The following is a 20,886-nucleotide window of genomic DNA, read 5'->3' as shown; positions in this document are numbered from 1 at the left end:
TGTCAACAGGAATATAATAATATATATAATATATTATAATAATATAATAATGGATTGAAAGAAGGATGGGAAAGATACACCATGTATATTATACCCAAAAGAAGCTGGATGGCTATCTTAATATCAGATAAAGTAGACGTTAAGATAAAAATTGTTACTAAAAACTTATATATATTCATAGCAACATTATTTATTTTATTTTTTTAAGTTTATATTTAAACTCTAGTTAACATATAGTGTTATATTAGTTTCAGGTATACAGTATAGTGATTCAGCACTTGAAGTATGACACTTAATCCACATCACCTGTTTTACCCTCCCGCCACCCTCCCACCTCCCCTCTGGTAACCATCAGTAACAACATTATTTATTTTATCCAAAAGATGGAAACAGCCCAACTGTTCCATCGACTGGTAAATGCATAAATAAAATGTATATTTCATACAGTGCAATATTTATTTGACAATAGAAAGAAATGTACAGTTGACCGTTCAGCAACATGAGTTTGAACTACACAGGTCTACCTATACATGGATCTTTTTTAGTAAATACAATACAGTATCGTAAATGTATTTTTTTTATGATATTCTTAACATTTTCTTTTCTCTAGCTTACCTTATTGTAGCAAATGCAGTATATAATACATACAATATACAAACTGTATGCTATTTGTTATTGCTAAGGCTTCTAGTCATCAGTAAGCTATTACTAGTTAAGTTTTTGAGAGTCAAAAGTTATAGATTTTTGACTGTTTCAGAGTCCATGACCCTAACCCTCACTTTGCTAAAGTGTCAACTTTACCGATATATGCTATACCGTGTTTAACCTTGGAAATATTAAGCTAAGTGAAAGATACCAGCACAAAAAAACACATATTGTATGATTCCATTTTTATGAGATGCTTAGAATAGTTATCTACAGAGATCACAAATGGGTAGGTAGTTGCTTTGACTGGGGGTGGAGTGTGGGAGCCGGGAATGGGCATTGACTGCTAATGAGGTTTCTGTTAGGGATGAAAGTATTTTAAAATTACATTGTAGTGATGGTTGTACAGTCTTGTGAATAAACTGAAAAACATTGGATAGTATGCTTCAAATGAATGAATTATGTGGTATATGAATTATATCTCAATAAAGTTGTTAATACCTTTAGGAATCATACTTATTTATAAGGAGATCATTATGTTTAAGAAATATTTTAAAAGAAAAGATTGTGGGGCACCTAGGTGGCCTAGTTGGTTAAATGTCTGACTCTTAATTTCAACTCAGGCCATGATCTCTCAGTTTGTGAGGTCAAGCTCCATGTGGGGTTCTGTGCTGGCAGTGCAGAGCCTGCTTGGGATTCTCCCCCTCTTCCTGCCCCTCCGCCAGTCATGCTCCGTATCTCTCTCAAAATAAATAAACATTTAAAAGTTAATGAATAAAAGATTATAAATCACAATGTTACTTATTTGTGTTTTACTGACAAAAATAAAAACCAACAAACAAAAAAATCCAAGCTAAAAACTGTTTCTACTCTCACTATACTTCTGACACCAAAGATGTTGTCTTTTCTACACCAAACAATTCTCTAATTCTCTGTGGACACCAGCTGGAGGTCCAAGAATTAGTGCAGACCTCACAGGTTAAGGGTTCAATCCCATAAGACTGCCCCCAGGTCTTCAGATGCCAGCCTCAAGTCCCAGGCCACCAGTACCTCTGACCAACAAGCTGTAAATCAGGGGTTCCCACAACCTTAGGTTTGATAATTTGCTAGAATGGCTCATATAGCCCAGGAAGTTACTATTACTGGTTTATTAAAAATGACATATATTAAAAAGGAGCTCTCTGAATGCCAATTCAGAGTTTTTTTAATGGAGATTTTCATTGGTCATCAACTCTGTCTCCAGGCCCATTTCCTTTCCTGGAGGTCAGGATGTGGTGAGGCTGAAAGTTCCAAACTGTTAAGTCCTTCTGGTGANATTCTCATTAGCTTACAAAAAAACACTTCTATCACTCTGAAGATTCCAAGGGTCTTCAAAGCTTTTTTCTCTCAAAGATGCACCAATCACTCATATCACTTAGGAAATTACAAGGGTTTTAGGAGTTCTGTGTCAGGAGCCAGAGATGAGGACTAAGTATGTATTTCTTATACTATCACATAAGCATTCAACGACAACAGCAAACCCATGGACATAAGGATAGACACGTAGACCAGTGGAATAGAACTGAGAGTCCAGGAGTAAACCCATACATTTATGGCCGATTGATTTTTGTCAGAAAAGACTATTCTCTTCAACAAATGGTGCTAAGATACCAGGATAGTCACATGCAAAAGAATGGAGTTGGACCCCTACCTCATACCATATGTATAAATTTAAAATGGATCAAAGACCCAAATATAAAAGGCAAAACTGTAAAACCTTGAGAAGAAAACATGGGAAATGTTCATAACTTTGTATTTGCCAATGGATTCTTAGGTATAACACCAAAAGTAAGATCAACAAAAGAAAAAATAGGTAAATTGGACTTAACAAAAATTAAAAACATGTGAATCAAAGGCATTGTCAAGAAAGTGAAAGGACAAACCTACAGAATGGCAGAAAATATTTGTAAATCATATATCTGAAAAGAGTCTATATCTAGAATATATAGAGAACACTTATAACTCAACAATAAAAAGATGTCCCAATATTAAAATGGGCAAAAAGACTTCAATAGACATTTATCCAAAGATACACAAATACCTGACAAGCACATGAAAAAATGCTCTACATCATTAGTCACTAGGAAATCGCAAATCAAAACCACAGTGAGGTACCACCCATTGGGATAGTTGTAATTTTTTTAATGGGTAATAACAAGTATTGGTAAGGATGTGGAGTAATTGGAATCCTTGTATATCAGTAGTGGGAATGTAAAATGGTTCATCTCCTGTGGAATACAGATTGATGGTTCCTCAAAAAATTTAACATTAAAGCTAGCTTTTGACCTAGCAATTCCATGCGTAGGCATCTAACCAAGAAAAAGAATGAAAACGTCCATACAAAAACATGTACACAGATATTTATAGCAGCATTCGTAGCTAAAAGGTGGAAACAACCCAAATGTTCACCATTGGATGAATGGATAAACCAAAATCTATACAGAAATGGAATATCACTCCACCCTTAAAAGGAGTGAAGTACTGATACAGGCTACAACATGGATAAACATTGAAAACCTCACTAAGTGGAATAAGACACAAAGGCCACATATTTTATGATCCCATTTATATGAAATATTTAGGTACATCTACAAGACTAAAGACTAGTGGTTGCCAGGGACTGAGGGGAGTGGAGATGGGCCCTAACTTTTAATACACATGGATTTTTTTGGATGATGGAAATGTTTGAAACCATATAGACATGGTGGTTGCACAATATTGTGAGTGTAGTAAATGTCACTAAATTGAACCCTTTAAAAATGGGTAATTTTATGTTATATGAATTTAATCTCAATAGTAAGGAGACAGGAGGAGAAAGAAGGGTGGATTTTGGCCCACACGGCCATTGTTTGCCTACCCCGTCCAAGCATTTTCAAACACTTCCCCTTTTCTTCCTTACCTTGTGACCTCCAGCCTGGGTGTCACTGGGAAGCCTTCCCTGACTCAACAGACTGTGTGAGGTCACAGCATCTCACTCTATCCTGGGTCATAGCAGGTCATAGCAGTCAGCACCGTATATTGACTTGCTTGTTTCCTTGCTAGAAACTCTTAACATATGCCCTTAAGGGAAGGGTCTGGGTCATACTCACTTTCCTTTTTTTTTCTTCTTTTTTCCTTTTTTTTTTTTTTTTAATGTTTATTCGAGAGAGACAGAGACAGAGACAGAGTACAAGCTGGGAAGGAGCAGAGAGAGGGGGAGACAGAATCTGAAGCAGGCTCCAGGCTCTGAGCTGTCAGCACAGAGCCCAACATAGGGCCTGAACTTGTAAACCATGAGATCATGACCTGAGTCAAAGTCTGACACTTAACCAACTGAGCCACGCAGGCACCCATATTCACTTTCGTTATCCTTAGCCCTTCACATGGTGCCTGGCACAAAATAAGGCATTTTTGCATTGAATCTTTGTCAGCTACAATCCTCAACATGCCCTTTCCCAAAGCATACAAAATACTCAGCACCCCCATGCGGTGGACTTTAGGCAGGAGCCTAAGGCTCAGAAGCAGGTCACAGACCCAAGGCTACACCTGTAGCCTGTAAGTGGGTCCATGAGGACAGGCAGTGCAGGAATCCAGGTCTGTCTTGATCTGAGGTGTTCTCTTTGCTACTCCTTTTCTTTTTGGCTTTGGTTTAGTCTTCTCTAGCATTGGGAGTCAGAGGCACTGTCTCTGTATTGTCTGCAATCTTCCCATCCTCTCCTGGGAGGGTGATTCTTGTCCTATACTTACTACTCTCATTTAAAAATATTATGGTTCATTCTGTTGTTAGAGTATACACATTTATATTTATCTACAAGTTGCTCCCCTGCTTCTCCCTCTTCCCAGCCTTTGGCAACCACTGGTCCACTCTGTCTCTTTGGATATTTAATATATGGAAATCATAACACGCGGCCTTTGTGAGTGCGTTTTCAAGGTTTATCCATGTTGTTGCATGAATTGGTATTTTGTGTAGTATTTTCACACAAGTCTGCCAATAGAAAAGTACGAAGGAAAGGATCTTTAAAGAGAAAAAAGTTAAAGCCTTTGTTTCCCTTTGTTTAAGTGGGGGTAGATGGCAGATACACTGAGGATCTGAATTTTACCCACAGACTGCATAGAGGCTCATTCAGCTGGGGTGGCAATTTGAACGTTGAGTTCTAAGAGCTTGAGCTGTAGTGCCGTCATGTCTCATTTACTTAGCTTTTTGAGCAACTTGACATTGGGTACAAATGTATTGAAATTCTTTGCTGGAAAATGTAAGTAAGTTCTAAGTTTTATGAAAGATATTAACCTTACTGGGTTTTATTAAATACAATTTTTGCTATTTATAAATTTCAGAAAACCCAATTTTCAGAATTAGCCCATAATCTCCTCCTGATTTAATTACTCTCTACACTTTAGAGTTTGTGTCCTCCCAGTACTTACTTTATATGAATATTTATGTGTGTGTGTAGAATGTATGTGTATATATATATATTTACATGTACATACATTGCATATGCATTCACATATACACAAACATACATATATGCATACCTGTGTGTATACACACATTTTCTGTTTAAAAAATTGAGACCATCTGTCTTACTGTTTTGAAGTCTTATTTTTTCCCCTGGTGTTTGCAGCCATCTTTCTACATCAATTTAGAGTTATATTGTGTCTTTTAATATCTAATAGGCTTATTTTTTATTAAAGAAACTATATCAACATATGAAACTTTCATTTTAGAAACATTTAACAATTTATATACTCTCTTTTCTTTCCCTTTCATTGCAAAATGTCTTTTCTTAGCAAAACCGTGTAGTTGGAGCAATGCAGCTCTACTCTGTGGATAGGAAGGTTTCACAGCCCATAGAAGGCCATGCTGCTGCTTTTGCAGAGTTCAAGAGCGAAGGGAATGCCAAGCCTGCCACCCTTTTCTGCTTTGCTGTCCGTAGTCCTGCAGGGGGCAAGGTAAGATCTCTACTTTGTTTTTTCCCTCAGAAAAATGTCCTCAGTCAGTGTTAGGGAGTCTGTACAAGTGTAAATCGGTAGCCACTTAGCCAATGCTCCAAAGCCAGTTTATAACTGGGAGTGGGGAACGGTCTGCAGGTGCTTCATGTAAATGAAGGCTTTTACAGTATTTAGAACAACTCATCTATTGTACATCTTGGTGGATTCACAGCCAATCTTTGTAAAGTTAGTGACGTGAAGTCAGCTATCAATTAATTGGTCCTTTTGCCCTAAAATTCCTCTTTGACAGAGTCTACTGAGCATGGGTTAGGCACACATGGTTTCTGCTCTCCCACAGCAGTCTTATGGAGGCAACAGCTGTGAAAGAATGAGTGTATGTTATCCTAACAAAAGACACAGGTCTGTGTGGTTGTGCCTAGGTACAGGGGTTGGGAGCTGCAAGGAGGAGGCCATGCTCTGGGAGCAAGTTGAGTTTTATTCGGCTTGAGTACATGGCTAGCATCTGTTTGGCAGGAGTGCCATGGGCAGAGCTGTGAGATCCAAGAATTCATGATGTCAGTGAGACCTGTGGTTCCAAGGTTGCATCAGTCGCTTGGAAAGGGGCGTCANAAGAGACTATTGAATGCTGACAAAAACTGAGGACTGATGGATGTGGGGGGGAGGGGGGGATGGGCTTGGAGGAGGACACTTGTGGGGATGAGCACTGAGTGTTATGTGGAAACTAATTTGACAATAAACTATTTGTGTAAAAAAAAAAATAATAATAATAGTAAAAAAAAAAAAGGGGCCTCAAAACAGTGCCCTTATCTCAGTATACTCTTATCATACTTCCTGAACTCATTATTTTGGGTTGGTCACTAGCCCTGAAGTAGTCCCCAAAGAAGAAGAGCACTGAATCAGTATGTGGCTTCCTAGACTTCCTCATCTTGAAAATTCCTAATTGTATACTTTGGTCTCTTATGTAATATACATCATACCCTCCTTAATTGAGAACCAATAGAAAAATAGGAGTCAGGCAAAAGTATCAGCCTGTACAAAGAACTTGCTCTACTCCCTCACCTTAGACTGAGGCTTCCCACCTTGTCACAGACAGAGCCGGGCAACCACAGGCACCCTTGCAAGAGCAGAACCCATCATGGCCAAGCTGCCTGTGAAGAAGAGCACAGAACAGGCACCCCTGTAAGACAGGTGTGCCTGCTTATCTCCTGCACTCAGCTGTCAAGCAGGCTGGTCCCCCCAGGGCAGTCTTCCATGGCAGGGATCCCCATAGCCACCTGTCGCAAGAGCCACCTCATATTCTGTGGTTGAATCTCTCCTTCCCTCCCATAGTGGCAGGTGGGGTCCCTTCAGTGATATTCTCAGCCTGTGCCCCTTCCACAGGCCTGCTTTCTAATCAAGCCCAGCTGCACTTACGGCAATGGCTGTCTAGCCTCCTCATATGGATCCCAGTTTTGTCTGGACTCCAGTTCCTTGTTCCTTTCTCACAGGCAGGTACCACTTGTTATAGTCTCGCCCTTCTCCCACCACCTCCCAAAGAAGCCTGACTTCTTTACCCAGGCCCCCACTTCTGTTGGCAGTACCACCATCCTTCCCAACTCCTAAGCAAGAAACCAGAGCTCTCAAGCTCCATTCTGTTTGCGTTGCCACTGTCCAACTTCTAACAAGTCTTACATCTGTGGCAGATGAGGCCCTTGTTACCTGTATTTGGGTTAGAGAATAAGTCCTCAGACTCACTCCACCCATTAAAAAGAATTTTCTCAAACTACCAGTTCTCTTAAAGTGCCCATATGCTAGGAGTTTCAGTCTCCCTGCATCTTAACTCGCAGTGGCCCCTGCTCACTTGCTACATCAGCCCTCCCCTTCTGGCCCATCTCTCCGAATGCCTCAAACACCTCTTTGGTGTTTCTCCTCTCCCTCTCTGCCAGGCCAAATCCAAACTAAGTATACACTCATAAGTTTCCTCTACTGGGCACCCCTTCTAACCCTTGTTGTTTCATGTCTCTGATCCACCTCCACTGATGATTTTTTGCCTCAGACTCTGTTTTTGTTATTAGATGAGAGGAACTTGAAGCTGTTCTGATAAAAGGGATAGAATCCCTTGTCCACTGTCATTCTTCCCGCTTCTCCAAGGATTTTTATGACCCCCAGCATAACCTTGAAAAACTCTAAAGCCTTTGGCATGATCAACTGTCTTGTGAGTTTGGCGTTCAGTTACACGATCTTGTATGTTGATATGTGTTAGCCTGAGCCCATGTCAGGAGAGCCCCTTGTTTCATGGGCATCCACACTAATGCCCAGGGAAGGGGGTCACTACCCTTCAGTCAACATGCTGGAACTAAACTTTGCTCAGGTTTCTGGCATTGGTTCTTCCTGTTGTCCTTGGTGGTGGGCAGCAGGTTAGTGAATAGCATGAGCACTCCAACCAAGAGATTGTCTTGTCTTGTTTGAATGTAAGTTTTATCATTAGTCTTACAGAGAATGGACTATGGCTCTACTTACCATTGTGCATTAGTTAGTATTAGTCTGCCACCAATATGTTTACTTGGATTGACCTAAATCTCTTCTCTAGTTGCACATAATTGAAGTTGGACAGCCTGCAGCAGGAAACCAGCCTTTTGTAAAGAAAGCTGTGGATGTGTTTTTCCCTCCAGAGGCTCAGACTGATTTCCCAGTGGCTATGCAGGTATGAATGTGCTGCCTGCTATGTGAGTTAGAACAAACCATGGATCTTGGGTGGAGGAGAACAGCAGATAGCAGGTTCCTGTGCTGCAGAAGAAGCCCAAATAGACACTTTAGAACATGGAGAAGATAATGTCAGTGTTCATGTTTTAACTAATGCTGCCTTAACAACACTCTGGAAAGGAGCACTCTTTTCACAAACAGGACTTTGTCCAACTCATATACCAAAGTCCCAGACCTTTGCCTTTTTATTATAAAAGATTAAACGTTCACTGTAGTACAAAAATATAAAGAAGAAAACAATCTTCTTTAGCTAAACCAATTCGATATAAAATATATCAAAGATCTCACTATTTGTTATATTTAAAAGTTAGATACACCCTTTCTGGACAAAATTAGAAACCCATCATATATGTAAAATCATACATTATATATGTAAAATCATACCGCCCCCCCCACCCATTTTTGGTCAGTACATCATAGGCATTTCTATAAGGTCTGACATTCTTTGTTAATATTTTGGGATATAAACATTTATTTTTAGGTGTATACTATAATTGTAGGATAGTTTAATTATTTGCTTTTTATCTGTTCTCAAATATTTGACAATACATGATGGTTTCTGTTTTAATTTTTTAATGAAATTTTAAAGCTAGATTTCTAGAAATAGGTATGTGATCAAATGCAGTTTTTTTCCCCAAAGTGAAATTGGCCTTTTCTGTATCTTACAGAAATACATATTGTCTATCAATTTCCAGTAATATCAATAAACATAATAGTAGAATTAAATATCCACTGAAATCCTACCCCACTGTTAACTGTGACTGCCCCCTTTGGAAGTATCTTTGTATGCATGCATTTACAAAGATAGACACAAATAGAGTCTTATGAAATGGCTTGGCACTGACATTGGGCTTTATGACCTTCTCTCACTCTGTAGCAGACCATCCCATGCCAACAAAATGCATATAATATTTTGATGTCTGTATCTATTCTGTGGATGTGCCCTAATTGACTTAGACAATCCCCCATTGGGTATTTATGTTTACTGTGAATGCTTCTAGGAGCATTGTTGTCCATATATCTTTGTGCATCAGTCAAAGGATAAACTCCTACATGTGAAACTGCTGGGTTAGAGACATGTGCACAACACTGGCCAGTTCCTACTCTTGTCGCCACTTCCCTGATAGCTGGACAGTGTCCAGTGAGCTTCATGTCCTTCCTGTGATTAATGTGGAGATAGAATGGTTTACCACTCATACACATCTTGTTAATTAGCTCTTCCTGATCTTGGCAGTTTTTCTCTTGGGGTCTTTATCTTACTTGTAAGAATTCTAGTTTTTGGATACTAAGTGCCTGATGTATTTCAAATAAATATTTTTTCATAGTCATAACAGAAGTTTATTTGTGGTGTGTTCCACCTTGTAGAAGTTTTGCATTTTTATGTGGCTTTAGTGTCATGTTTTGAAAAGAATTCTACATCCCATAGTTATGGGGTGAAGAAAATATTCACCACATTTTCTTCTATTACTTTCTTTGTTTTATTTGCTTTTTTAAAAAAGTTTTAATGTTTATTTTTGAGAGAGAGAGACAGAATGTGAGTGGGGGAGGGGTACAGAGCAATGGAGACACAGAATCCGAAGCAGACTCCAGGCTCTAAGCTGTAAGCACAAAGCCCGACATGGGGCTCAAACTCACAGACCACCAGATCATGACCTTAGCTGAAGGCAGACACTTAACTGACTGAGCCACCCAGGAACCCCCGTTTTATTGGCTTTTTATGTAAAAATCTTTGACTCATCTGGAATTTACATTGATCTAAAGAATAGGATGGAAAGCCAGTTCTTTACTCTTATCCTGCATCCCCATATATGCCAGCTGGTTATATTAACATGGTGATATGAAATACCTACTCATTCATGTTAAATTCCTGTATGTTTGATTCTACTTCAAGATTCTCAGTTCTGTTTGTTTCTATTTCTTCCTATGGTAGTACCCCACTGTATTTTTTACAACCATACTTTTAAATTACTATAGCTTTGAGGGGTGCCTGGATGGCTCAGTTGCTTAAGCCTCCAACTTCAGCTCGGGTCATGATCTTGAAGTTCATGGGTTCAAGGCCCACGTTGGGCTCTGTGCTGACAGCTCAGAGCTTGGAGCCAGCTTCAGATTCTGTGTCTCCCTCTCTCTGCCCCTCCCCCTCTCACTATATGTCTCTCTCAAAAGTGAATAAACACTAAAAACGTAATAATAAACTAAAATAATAAAATAAAATAACATAACTATAGGTTTGGGGCACCTGGCTGACTCAGTTGTTGGCTGTGACTCTTGATCTTGGGGTGGAGATCTTTTAACTTTTAAAATAAATAAAATTACTATCGGTTTTATAATAATTTTTTAAAATTTGTTATGTTTTATTTTTGAGAGAGAGAGAGACAGCGTGAGCAGGGGAGGGTCACAGAGAGAGGGAGATACAGAATCGCAAGACAGGCTCCAGACTCTGAGCTAGCTATCAGCACAGAGTCCAGCGTGGGGCTTGAACCCATGAACCATGAGATCATGACCTGAGCCGAAGTTGGACACTTAACCGACTGAGCCACCTAGGCGCCCCTATAATAATTTTTTTAAAAGAGAATGACAGCACAAGCAGTGGAGAGGGGCAGAAGGAGGGAGGGAAAGAGAGAGAGAATCCCAAGCAGGCTCCACACTCCGCGTGGAGCCCAGTGCAGTGCTTAATCTCACGACCGCAAGGCCATGACTTGAGCCAGAATCAAGAGTAAGATGCTTAACTGTCTGAGTCACCCAGGTGCCCCTATAATAACTTCTTTTTTTAACATATATTTATTTTTGAGAGAGAGAGAGACAGAGACAGAGACAGAGTGCAAGCACGGGAGGGGCAGAGACAGAGGGAGACAGAATTTGAAGCTTCAGCCTCTGAGCTGTCAGCACAGAGCCTAATGTGGGGCTCGAACTCACGAACTGTGACCTGAGCTGAAGTCGGACACTACACCAACTGAGCCACCCAGGCACCCCCCTATAATAACTTTTTAAAGCTTATTTTGTTTTTAGTAATCTCTATACCCCACACAGGGCTTGAACTCATGAATTCGAGCCGTAGATCAAGAGTTGCATGTTTTTCCAACTGAGCCAGCCAGGTGCCCCTTACAATATTTAACTTGACAAGTTAATCAGTCTTTCTCCCACCCCTTTAGGATTTCTCATGTGTTAAATCTTCTGTAGGAGTTAACACAACTTGTTAAATGTCAAAAGTTACTAAATGGTGGTGGAGGGTAAGCTGAAATGTGAACACAGTATGTGAGGTCTTTATCCAGAACTTTCCCCTGATTTTATGAACTTACAGCTTTTTCTACAAGAATTTGGCGAGGAAGTAGGGAGAAGATAGTTATACCTGAAAGATAAGTGGAAGAGCCTCATTTATTGGACCTTTATTTGAGAAAAGTTGGGCAAAGTGTTGGCTTTAAAACTATTCTCAAGTGGGTAGGACTGGAATCAACTTGGGATCCACGTCTCAGCAGAGCACTGCTCCCCACCAATAGTAAATGATCTCTTGGGCTTAGAAACTCAAGACCTTCTTTCATCATTTGTCAGCTCTTTTGCCCTGTTTGGCTTTTCAATTTTCTCTCTGTTCTCTATCTTCCTATAGATTGGAGCTAAACATGGTGTTATTTACTTGATCACAAAGTATGGCTATCTTCACATGTATGACCTGGAGTCTGGCGTGTGCATCTACATGAACCGTATCAGTGCTGATACAATCTTTGTCACAGCTCCACATGAATCTACTTCTGGAATTATCGGTGTCAACAAAAAGGGACAGGTATGGAACTTTGAGGGTTCAACTCCCACCTTTTCCATTCACTAGGGTCTAGAGCTTCACTTTTACTCCTTCTCCAAGAAGGTGATCAAGTATAGTTAACTCCTGTTATTAAACTTATGCCCATGTCTCCCTTCTCCTTCCTGCCATTACTTTGCCTCTCAGTGCTACTCCTAACACAGGATCAATTCTGAGAAGAGAATAGCTCCCTTCCTGCATGAAGCTTCTCCCGATGAAGCAGCAGTTCTCATACACACCAGACCAGACACATATTGATTAGGGAAGGTTGAAAAGCAGGTACTGTGCTACTTAAATTACCTCTCCCAACTAAAGTTAAAAAGATTGTTAAAATAAGAAAATCTGTGCCTTAAAAAAAAAGAACATTTAAAAAGAAAAACTGTCAGTTCCACCCACCCAAATAGGTCATTTTGGCAGAGTCATCATCTTGGACACATCACTGGTCAATGTCCATGCAACTTTATTTTTTTCTCACTTGGTATTTTTATAGTCTTTTAAAACAACTACGTGGAACCCCATGCCTCTACCATGATACTGTGTTATGTTGCCATTAGGTGTTTGGCTCCTGTGCATCCTGTCACTGTCAGAGCCAACATTCTAGGCATACTCAGCCTGAGCTTTAGAATTTTGCTGATACTGCAGTGTCTGAGAGCAGAATGTAGTAGTAGTAAGTGTAAATGGAGCACTTTTCTAGGCTAGGCCATCTCACTTCTTGGGTCTTTATAGGTGCTGTCTGTCTGTGTCGAGGAAGATAACATTGTGAATTATGCAACCAATGTGCTTCAGAATCCAGACCTTGGTCTGCGCTTGGCCATTCGTAGTAACCTGGCTGGGGCAGAAGAGTTATTCGTGAGAAAATTCACTACCCTTTTTGCACAGGGGAGCTATGCTGAAGCCGCCAAAGTAGCAGCATCTGCACCAAAGGTAATGGCCCAGAACACTGTGCACCGATCTGAGAGTGAAATAAATTGTAAAAGCATTCAACTACTGATCTTGGGGTGTCTTACTGTTTTGTTAGTTGTTTTAGCTTTAAAATTTGTGCCAATGGCATGACCACAATGAGAAATAATCAAAAAGCACAGTCCTGCTCCAACAACATTTTTTTATTCTCTTCCATTTCTTATCTATGTGCATACATATTTCACATGCAGCTTTTTAGCTTAGGAAATACAGAACCATATTATACATCAAGTAGTTGTATCCTGTTTTATTTAGTCATATTCTACTCTCAACTTTTTCTGCTCATCTAGAGTGTAACAGTACTGATTAGGGCATTTTCTTCTATTTATTTCATTAGGATAAATTGTCCTTGGCCTAGATCTGCTCCTGAGTAAATAAAGGGTTTTAAGTTGCTATTCGTTAAAAGGATTTCTTCTTTCTGGTGATAGTTATGAACAAACCATTTCTAGTCTTCACACAGGACTTTTGAGTATTTTGGGGTTTTTTGTTTTTGTTTTTTACATTTATTTATATTTGAAAGACAGAGTGAGACAGTGTGTGAAAATGGAGGAGGAGCAGAGAGAGAAGGAGACACAGAATCTGAATCAGACTCCAGGCTCTGAGCAAGCTGTCAGCACAGAGCCGACATGGGGCTCGAACCCATGAACTGTGAGATCATGACCTGAGCTGAAGTCAGATGCTCAACCGACTGAGCCACCCAGGTGCTCCGACTTTTGAGTATTTTGAATTAGAACATATTAATGGTAGATCTTCATGATTGGCAGGCTGATTTAAAAGCCTAATTCTCACTGCAGCATGCTAGGAAGAAGACCATTGCTAGAAGTCACCTGTGGGGCTGAGACCCACTGTGCTTTTGAGTTTTGCTGAAAGTGGAAGTCATTGCCTTGCTAGAGGACTTTCTATCCCTGACAATTAATTCAGTGTGGAATTTCCATCGACAATGTTTTTAAACATTTATTTATCTTTAAGAGAGATACAGAAGGTCAGTGGGGAGGGGCAGAAAGAGAGGGAGACACAGAATCTGAAGCAGGATCCAGGCTCCAAGCTGTCAGCAGAAAGCCTGACACAGGACTCAAACCCACAGACTGTGCTATCGTGACCTGAGCCGAAGCTGGACACTTAACCAACTGAGCCACTCAGCCGCCGGGCAATTTTTTTTAATGTTTATTTATTTTTGAGAGAGAGAGATAGAGCATGAGCAGGAGAGGGACAGAAAGAGAGTGAGACACAAAATCTGAAACAGGCTCCAGGCTCTGAGCTGTCAGCACAGCCTACGAGTACAATGTAACAGTCTACGTTTCCATTTGTCATCAGGGAGTCCTGCGTACCAGTGACACAGTTCGGAAGTTCCAGAGTATTCCTGCCCAGCCTGGGCAGGCCTCTCCTTTGCTCCAGTACTTTGGAATCCTCCTTGACCAGGGTCAGCTCAATAAACTTGAATCCTTAGAACTTTGCCGTCCAGTGCTTCAGCAGGGACGTAAGCAACTCTTAGAAAAATGGCTGAAAGAAGATAAGGTACAAACACTTATGAAATCACAGCCCTCAGCACAGTTTGTAAACTAGATCACAGGCTTCTCTGGTCCTAATCTTGCCTTCTCTCTTTGGCGCACCACAGCTGGAATGTTCGGAAGAACTTGGAGATTTGGTCAAAACCGCTGACCCTACACTCGCTCTGAGTGTATATCTTCGAGCAAATGTGCCGAGCAAAGTTATCCAGTGTTTTGCAGAAACAGGCCAATTTCAGAAAATTGTCCTCTATGCCAAAAAGGTAATGCATACCTAACCATTAGCATTTCACAGGTAATTAATTTGTGGTGGGCGGTTGCCGATTCTGAAGTTTATAAAATACCATTCCTTCTATGGAAGTACTTTGGTGTGACTTGTCAGTGTTGCTGTTAGCATTTATCATTCAGTATGATCCTATTCTCTTCAGTTTTTTATTTTCCTGTCTTATGTTTACAGTCCTTTCAGTTCCCTTCCACTTGGGGATTTTCCTGTAATTTTATCTTGTTCTTTTTCTCCCTTGTCCTTCACACCCCTCAGCACTGCCTGTGTGTTAAATCCGTGTTTCAGCAGGCTTCTACTGCAGCTTGTCCCTGAAGCTCAGTGGACACTGCGCTGGGTGTTGGTCAGAGCTTGCACACTGGTTGGGGTGACTTCTTTATGGTCCAGACTGTTTGTGTAGTTGATTATGTCTCTGCATACATGGTCAGCACCTTGAAATGGACATTGTGTTTGGCAGAGGCCCTGCACATACACATGCTAATGTTGCCCCTCATTTCTTTGTAAACACAGGTTTAAAACAAAGGATGGGAGCTTTTTTTTTTTTTAAATGCTCAGAGTGTTTTGTTTATTTGTCTGATGGGTGTTCCCTTTCCTCTAGGTTGGCTATACCCCAGACTGGATCTTTTTACTGAGGAGTGTGATGAGAATCAGTCCAGACCAGGGCCTGCAGTTTTCTCAAATGCTAGTGCGAGATGAGGAGCCATTGGCCAGCATTGACCAGGTGAGCACAAGTTGTTTGGGATACATTTTATGGCTTTGTATAGCTGTCAGGATTGCTTTTTATTTGTTTTTCTCTTACCAGTGTCTTCCAGTCTTAAAAAAATCTGCTGTACCAGAGGACCTTATCTTCTATTATTTTATTACTTGAATACCGTCATTTACCTTTGTTTTGAAGTATTTTAGAGGATTCATCTGTTGTGAGAATCTTACTTCTTTTGTGTGGTGGTTGGTGGTGGGGAGTAAGGATGTCATTTTCAAATGGTAGCCCCACTTCATTGCCCTCTGCTGACTAAGGCCACCTGAACTCTCTCTGTGTACTGGTTATGGTAAGTGCTTTCAAGTCTGTAGACTTTCATCTTTGGGTGTCTGGCTCATCTGGGAGTTAGGTGGACATGAGACCATTATTTTAGCATAACACACTTAGGTTTTAGACGTAAACAGATGTCAAGTCACCTTCAGCAAACTAGGTACAATGGGCTCTGGGTAATACAGAGAGATATGTAACAAAGGTTGAAGCAAGGCAAAACCAACAAGCTGTATAGATGTAATTATAAATGCATTCATACTGGGTTGATACATCTTGGAATTTGCAGGTAGTTTGGAGATCATGTTGAAAGGAATTGAGCCAAATTTACATAGATTTCAGGGAGAAAGAAGGCTCCAGAATACATCGGATTATATTTCATATTTCTAAAGTATTTTTAATGTAAACTTTCTCTTATATTTTAAATATGGAAACAGTTATACAATCAGTAAGTTCATTACCTTTATTTCACTTCTTACTAAGGCTTATTCTTTAACATCTATTTAACTTTAATGATTGGTGTCTAAGTCAGTGTTTGTATTTACCTAACTATGCCTGAATAATGAGAGTATAAGAGCTAGACACCAGGTATTGATTGCCTCTAGGATTTGATTAAGTAATAGATTGTTAAGATTGCTTCAATCCCATCAAAGTACTTCCTTTGATCTACTTGAGTAAAAATGCCCTGTTGGTGAGTACGATGCAAGTGATAATAATTTCACAAAATTACCTAAAAAGTAATGGCCATGAATTATTTGAATTTTGATGATATGAGAAAATGCAGGGCACTGGCTGGCTCAGTCAGAAGAACGTGTGACTCCTGTCTCAGGGTTGTGAGTTTGAGCCCCACATTGGGTGTAGAGGTTAATAAGAAAAATTAAAACTTTAAGAAAAAAAGAGAAAATACAAAGGAAGGGACTAATTGTTGAATTTCTAAATGAGGTTTAATTTCAAAAACTATCTGAATAGGAAAATAAAAGTTTCCTTTGGGTAAAAATGTGGCTTGCAATCCGTTTCAGATTGTAGACGTTTTCATGGAAAACAGTTTAATTCAGCAGTGTACATCCTTCTTGTTGGATGCCTTGAAAAATAATCGCCCATCTGAGGGTCACCTCCAGACTCGCCTGTTGGAGATGAACCTGATTCACGCACCCCAGGCAAGTGACATTTCTAGGCTCTAACCACAGGACAGAGCACCTGTTTCTCTTCTGTGTGGGACTTGCACACCTAAACACAGTGGCTTTGGGCTGGGATGTGCTAATGCCTCAGGAGACACTCTCTAGGACTTTCCTGCAAGAGAGTTCCAGAATCCATGGTGCAGAACTTTCGTAGAGACATTTGCAACTGGAACATCTTTTCTTTTCATTTCGTTTTTCTTCATTGTGGTAAAGTATACATTAAAAAATTTACCATTTTAACTACTTTCTGAAGTTTTTTTAAATATTTATTTGAGAGAGCAAGAGACAGTGAGCACGTGAATAGGAGGGGGCAGAGAAAAGGAGAATCCCAAGCAGGTTCCACGCTGTCAGAGCAGAGCTCGATGTGGGACTTGATCCCACTAAGTGTGAGATCATGACCTGAGCCAAAATCAAGAGTCAGATGCCTAACCAACTGAGCCATCAAGGCACCCTTACCATTTTAACCATTTTTAAGTGCACGGTTTAGTGGCTCTAAGTACATTCACAATATTGTGCAGCCATTACCACTGTATATTTCTGGAACTTTTTATCAACATGAACAGAAAATTTGTACCCATTAAGCAGTAACTCCCCATTCTCTCCCCCAGCCCTTGGTAACTCCTGTTCTACTTACTGTTTCTATGAATTTGCCTATTCTAGATACTTCATATAAGTAGAATCATATTATATTTGTCCTTTTTTCTGGCTTGTTCACTTAATATATTATTTTCAGGATTCATCCATGTTGTAGCATACATTAGAATTTCATTCCTTTTTATGTCTGAATAATATTCCATCGTATGTGTATGCCACATTTTCTTTATCTATCTACTTGTTGATGACACTGGGTTGCTTTCACCCTGTAGCTGTTGCAAATAGTGCTAGGAATATTGGTGACAAGAATCAGCTTGAGTTCCTGTTTTCAGCTCTTTGGGGCATCCATCCAGAGTGGAATTGCCAAATCATACGGTAATTCTGTATGTAACTTGTTGTAATACCACCATACTATATTCCAAGTGCTACATCATTTTATATTCCCACCACAATACATGAGTCTTCCAGTTTCTTCATATCCTGGCCAACATTTGTTATTTTCTGTATATGTTTAAAAAAATAATATAGCATCTGACTTTGGCTCAGGTCATGATCTTGCAGCTTGAAAGTTCAAGCCCCACATCGGGCTCTCTGTTGTCAGTGCAGAGCCAGCTTCAGATTCTCTGTCCGCCTCTCTCTGCCCCTCCTCCACTCTACCTCTTTCGCTCTCTCAAAAATAAATAAATTGGAAAAAAATAGCTATCCTAAATGAATGTGCAGTGGTATCTCATTGTGGCAGTGCATTTCTTGACCTGAAAATTGGTGGAAGGGCTGTGATTAAATCACATGTATATGCCTTTTCCTTTTTTGGTTAATTTTGGATATGTATACAGGAAAGGAGTTTGAAAAAATTCCCATCACGCTGTTAACCACAATTGTCTGAGTGGACAGGATTGTCATTCACTTTGTTCTTTACTCACTTGTCTTCTCATTTTTTTTCTTTATAATCACATATTGTTTTTGTCATTATAATGGAAACAGTATGTTAATTATATTGTTGTGTGATTTCAGATTATTCAAATCCACAAGTTAGCTGCAGTTGTGTGGGTCATATCCAACCTCCAGGAAACAAAAGTGTTATTAACTTGCTGTTTGCTGTACTGTTAAACCCTTATGACTAGATGATTATGTGTGATGATAGTTTTTAATAAGTGAGATTTGAAAGTGGCACCTGGGTGTCTCAGTCCATTAAGCATCTAACTCTTGATTTCGACTCAGGTTATGATCTCTTGGTGAGTTCAAGCCCTCTGTTGGGCTCTGTGCTGGTGGAGCAGAGCCTGCTTGGGATTCTCTCTCTCCTCCTCTCTCAAGATAAATAAACCTAAATAAATAAGCAAGCAAGCAAGCAAGCTTTGAAACAGAAACTAAGTACCATTCAGGAACTGAGCAGATAGACCCTAAGAAGAGCCCAAACCCTGAAGAGGGGTATCCTAGATTGGCACATGGCTGGGTACAATGCCCAAAACATTGGGACAGTTCTCTCTGGACATTGGAGGCTGGATGATGTTTTCTTTCTTGGCTCATCTGTGTTTTCTGAGTTCTTTAAACTGCACTATTGCTATAATAAGGGGGAAACTTCTTAAGAATTTTTTTAATGTTTTATTTCTGAGAGAGAAAGAGAGAGAGACAGAGTAAGCAGGGGAGGGTCAGAGAGAGAGGGAGACACAGACTCTGAAACAGGCTACAGGCTTTGATTTGGCTGTCAGCAGAGAACCTGACGCGGGGCTCAAACCCACGAACCACGAGATCATGACCTGAGCCAAAGTCGGACGCTTAACCAACTAAGCCACCAGGTGCCCCAAGGGGGAAACTTTTTTAAAAAGAGGATAGTAAGGACAAGTCTAAGGAAACAAAGGGTGGGGGGATCAGGTAAGCATCAGATATTACAAAACTCTGCTCTCAGCACTTGGTTTGGTTGGTTTCCTCTGCAGGGAGCCCAGAATGTACATTCTCCTGGAACAGCATGGTATTAGGCTAGGTCTGTGGTCACCATGTACTTGGTTTGTGCTCCATATCCTGGGAGAAATGGGAAAGAGTGTGCAGCTCATCAACAGTAGCTACTTGTTAGATATGGAGGGTCAGATTACTTAGCAAGACAGCAAGGTTAGTTGTTGACCCACTCATTCTTAGTCCAGAGGTTGCTTATTTAAAGATGATATTAAGCCTCATCAAAATTCTTTCTGGGAGGGTTAGTTGTTTTTCAAACATTCCCACACACACCTAATTCTGCCTTTAACCAAGTTGAGAAATTTTGTGAAGTTTCTCAGTAGGATTTATTACTTCCAGGTCTAATTGTGACTGTTGCTAGTCCAAGGATTCAGCTCATTAAAGAAGGAGGCCTGTGTAGACTCATGCCCTCACATTGACCATGATCTTGCCATAGAAAACTGTACAAATGTGAAAGCCTTTAGGGCAAGGCCTCAGCCTTATACACACCTGACTCTACGCCCTAGGAGGACAGAGCCTTGTTTGAAAAGGCTGAGGTGACTTGGAAGGATGGCTAGCACTCTGCTCAGAGGTGGGCAAGGACATAGACCTGTTGAAGCCCTTCTCTCCATGAGCAAGTGTTCTGGAGCTGGGGGGCATGGTTTGAGGAGCTGTTCTTAAAAAGTTATTGCCACTGTTCAGTCTTTCTCCCTGGCCTCCCATTTCATAGGTTGCAGATGCCATCCTTGGAAATCAGATGTTTACTCATTATGATCGGGCCCACATTGCCCAGCTCTGTGAAAAGGCAGGCCTCCTGCAGCGTGCGCTGGAGCACTACACTGACCTCTATGACATCAAGAGGGCTGTGGTCCACACTCACCTCCTCAATCCCGAGGTATGGTGCACCCTTGGGGCATTCCTGTTGTGACTGGCATGCATCTGTCATTAGGGTCACAGGCTCCCGAAATTCCCTGGGTCCATGGTTGTGGGACTGTGGCATGTGTCTTCCCTTTGCATGAGCCACACTGCTACTATACACAATTTTCACTCAGCCCACACACAAGCTTCACTTGCTCACCCATGCATTAGGACCCACATTACCTCTTTCTTTCCATTTTCTACCTTTGACTTAGCCTAATAGAGAGAACCTGTTAATATCAACAGCTCTAGCAGGGTTGCCTGAAACTATTAACAAAAGCTAATAGATATTACATTTCCGTTTATAGAATAAGTTTTGGTATCAGCTGTGGGGTTTCTCAGGGTCTGTGACAGCT

General features: G+C 40.5%; 1 protein-coding gene across 1 annotated transcript in view; it reads left to right on the top strand.

The window, feature by feature from the left end:
- CLTCL1 (clathrin heavy chain like 1) overlaps positions 1–20,886 on the top strand; it is a 102,430-nt gene that overhangs the window by 35,360 nt on the left and 46,184 nt on the right. The window contains exons 4-12 of the mRNA XM_077745871.1: positions 5,452–5,613; positions 8,183–8,296; positions 11,957–12,130; positions 12,872–13,069; positions 14,420–14,620; positions 14,721–14,873; positions 15,489–15,611; positions 16,934–17,071; positions 20,343–20,507. Of these exons, the coding sequence (XP_077601997.1) occupies positions 5,452–5,613; positions 8,183–8,296; positions 11,957–12,130; positions 12,872–13,069; positions 14,420–14,620; positions 14,721–14,873; positions 15,489–15,611; positions 16,934–17,071; positions 20,343–20,507 (1,428 nt within the window). The remainder of the gene's footprint in view (positions 1–5,451; positions 5,614–8,182; positions 8,297–11,956; positions 12,131–12,871; positions 13,070–14,419; positions 14,621–14,720; positions 14,874–15,488; positions 15,612–16,933; positions 17,072–20,342; positions 20,508–20,886) is intronic.

This window comes from Crocuta crocuta, unplaced genomic scaffold (genome assembly GCF_008692635.1).
Source record: "Crocuta crocuta isolate KB4526 unplaced genomic scaffold, BGI_CrCroc_1.0 scaffold344, whole genome shotgun sequence".
Taxonomy (NCBI): domain Eukaryota; kingdom Metazoa; phylum Chordata; class Mammalia; order Carnivora; family Hyaenidae; genus Crocuta; species Crocuta crocuta.
The sequence above is the reverse complement of the archived record's forward strand: the minus strand, read 5'-3'. Positions and strand labels throughout refer to the sequence as shown.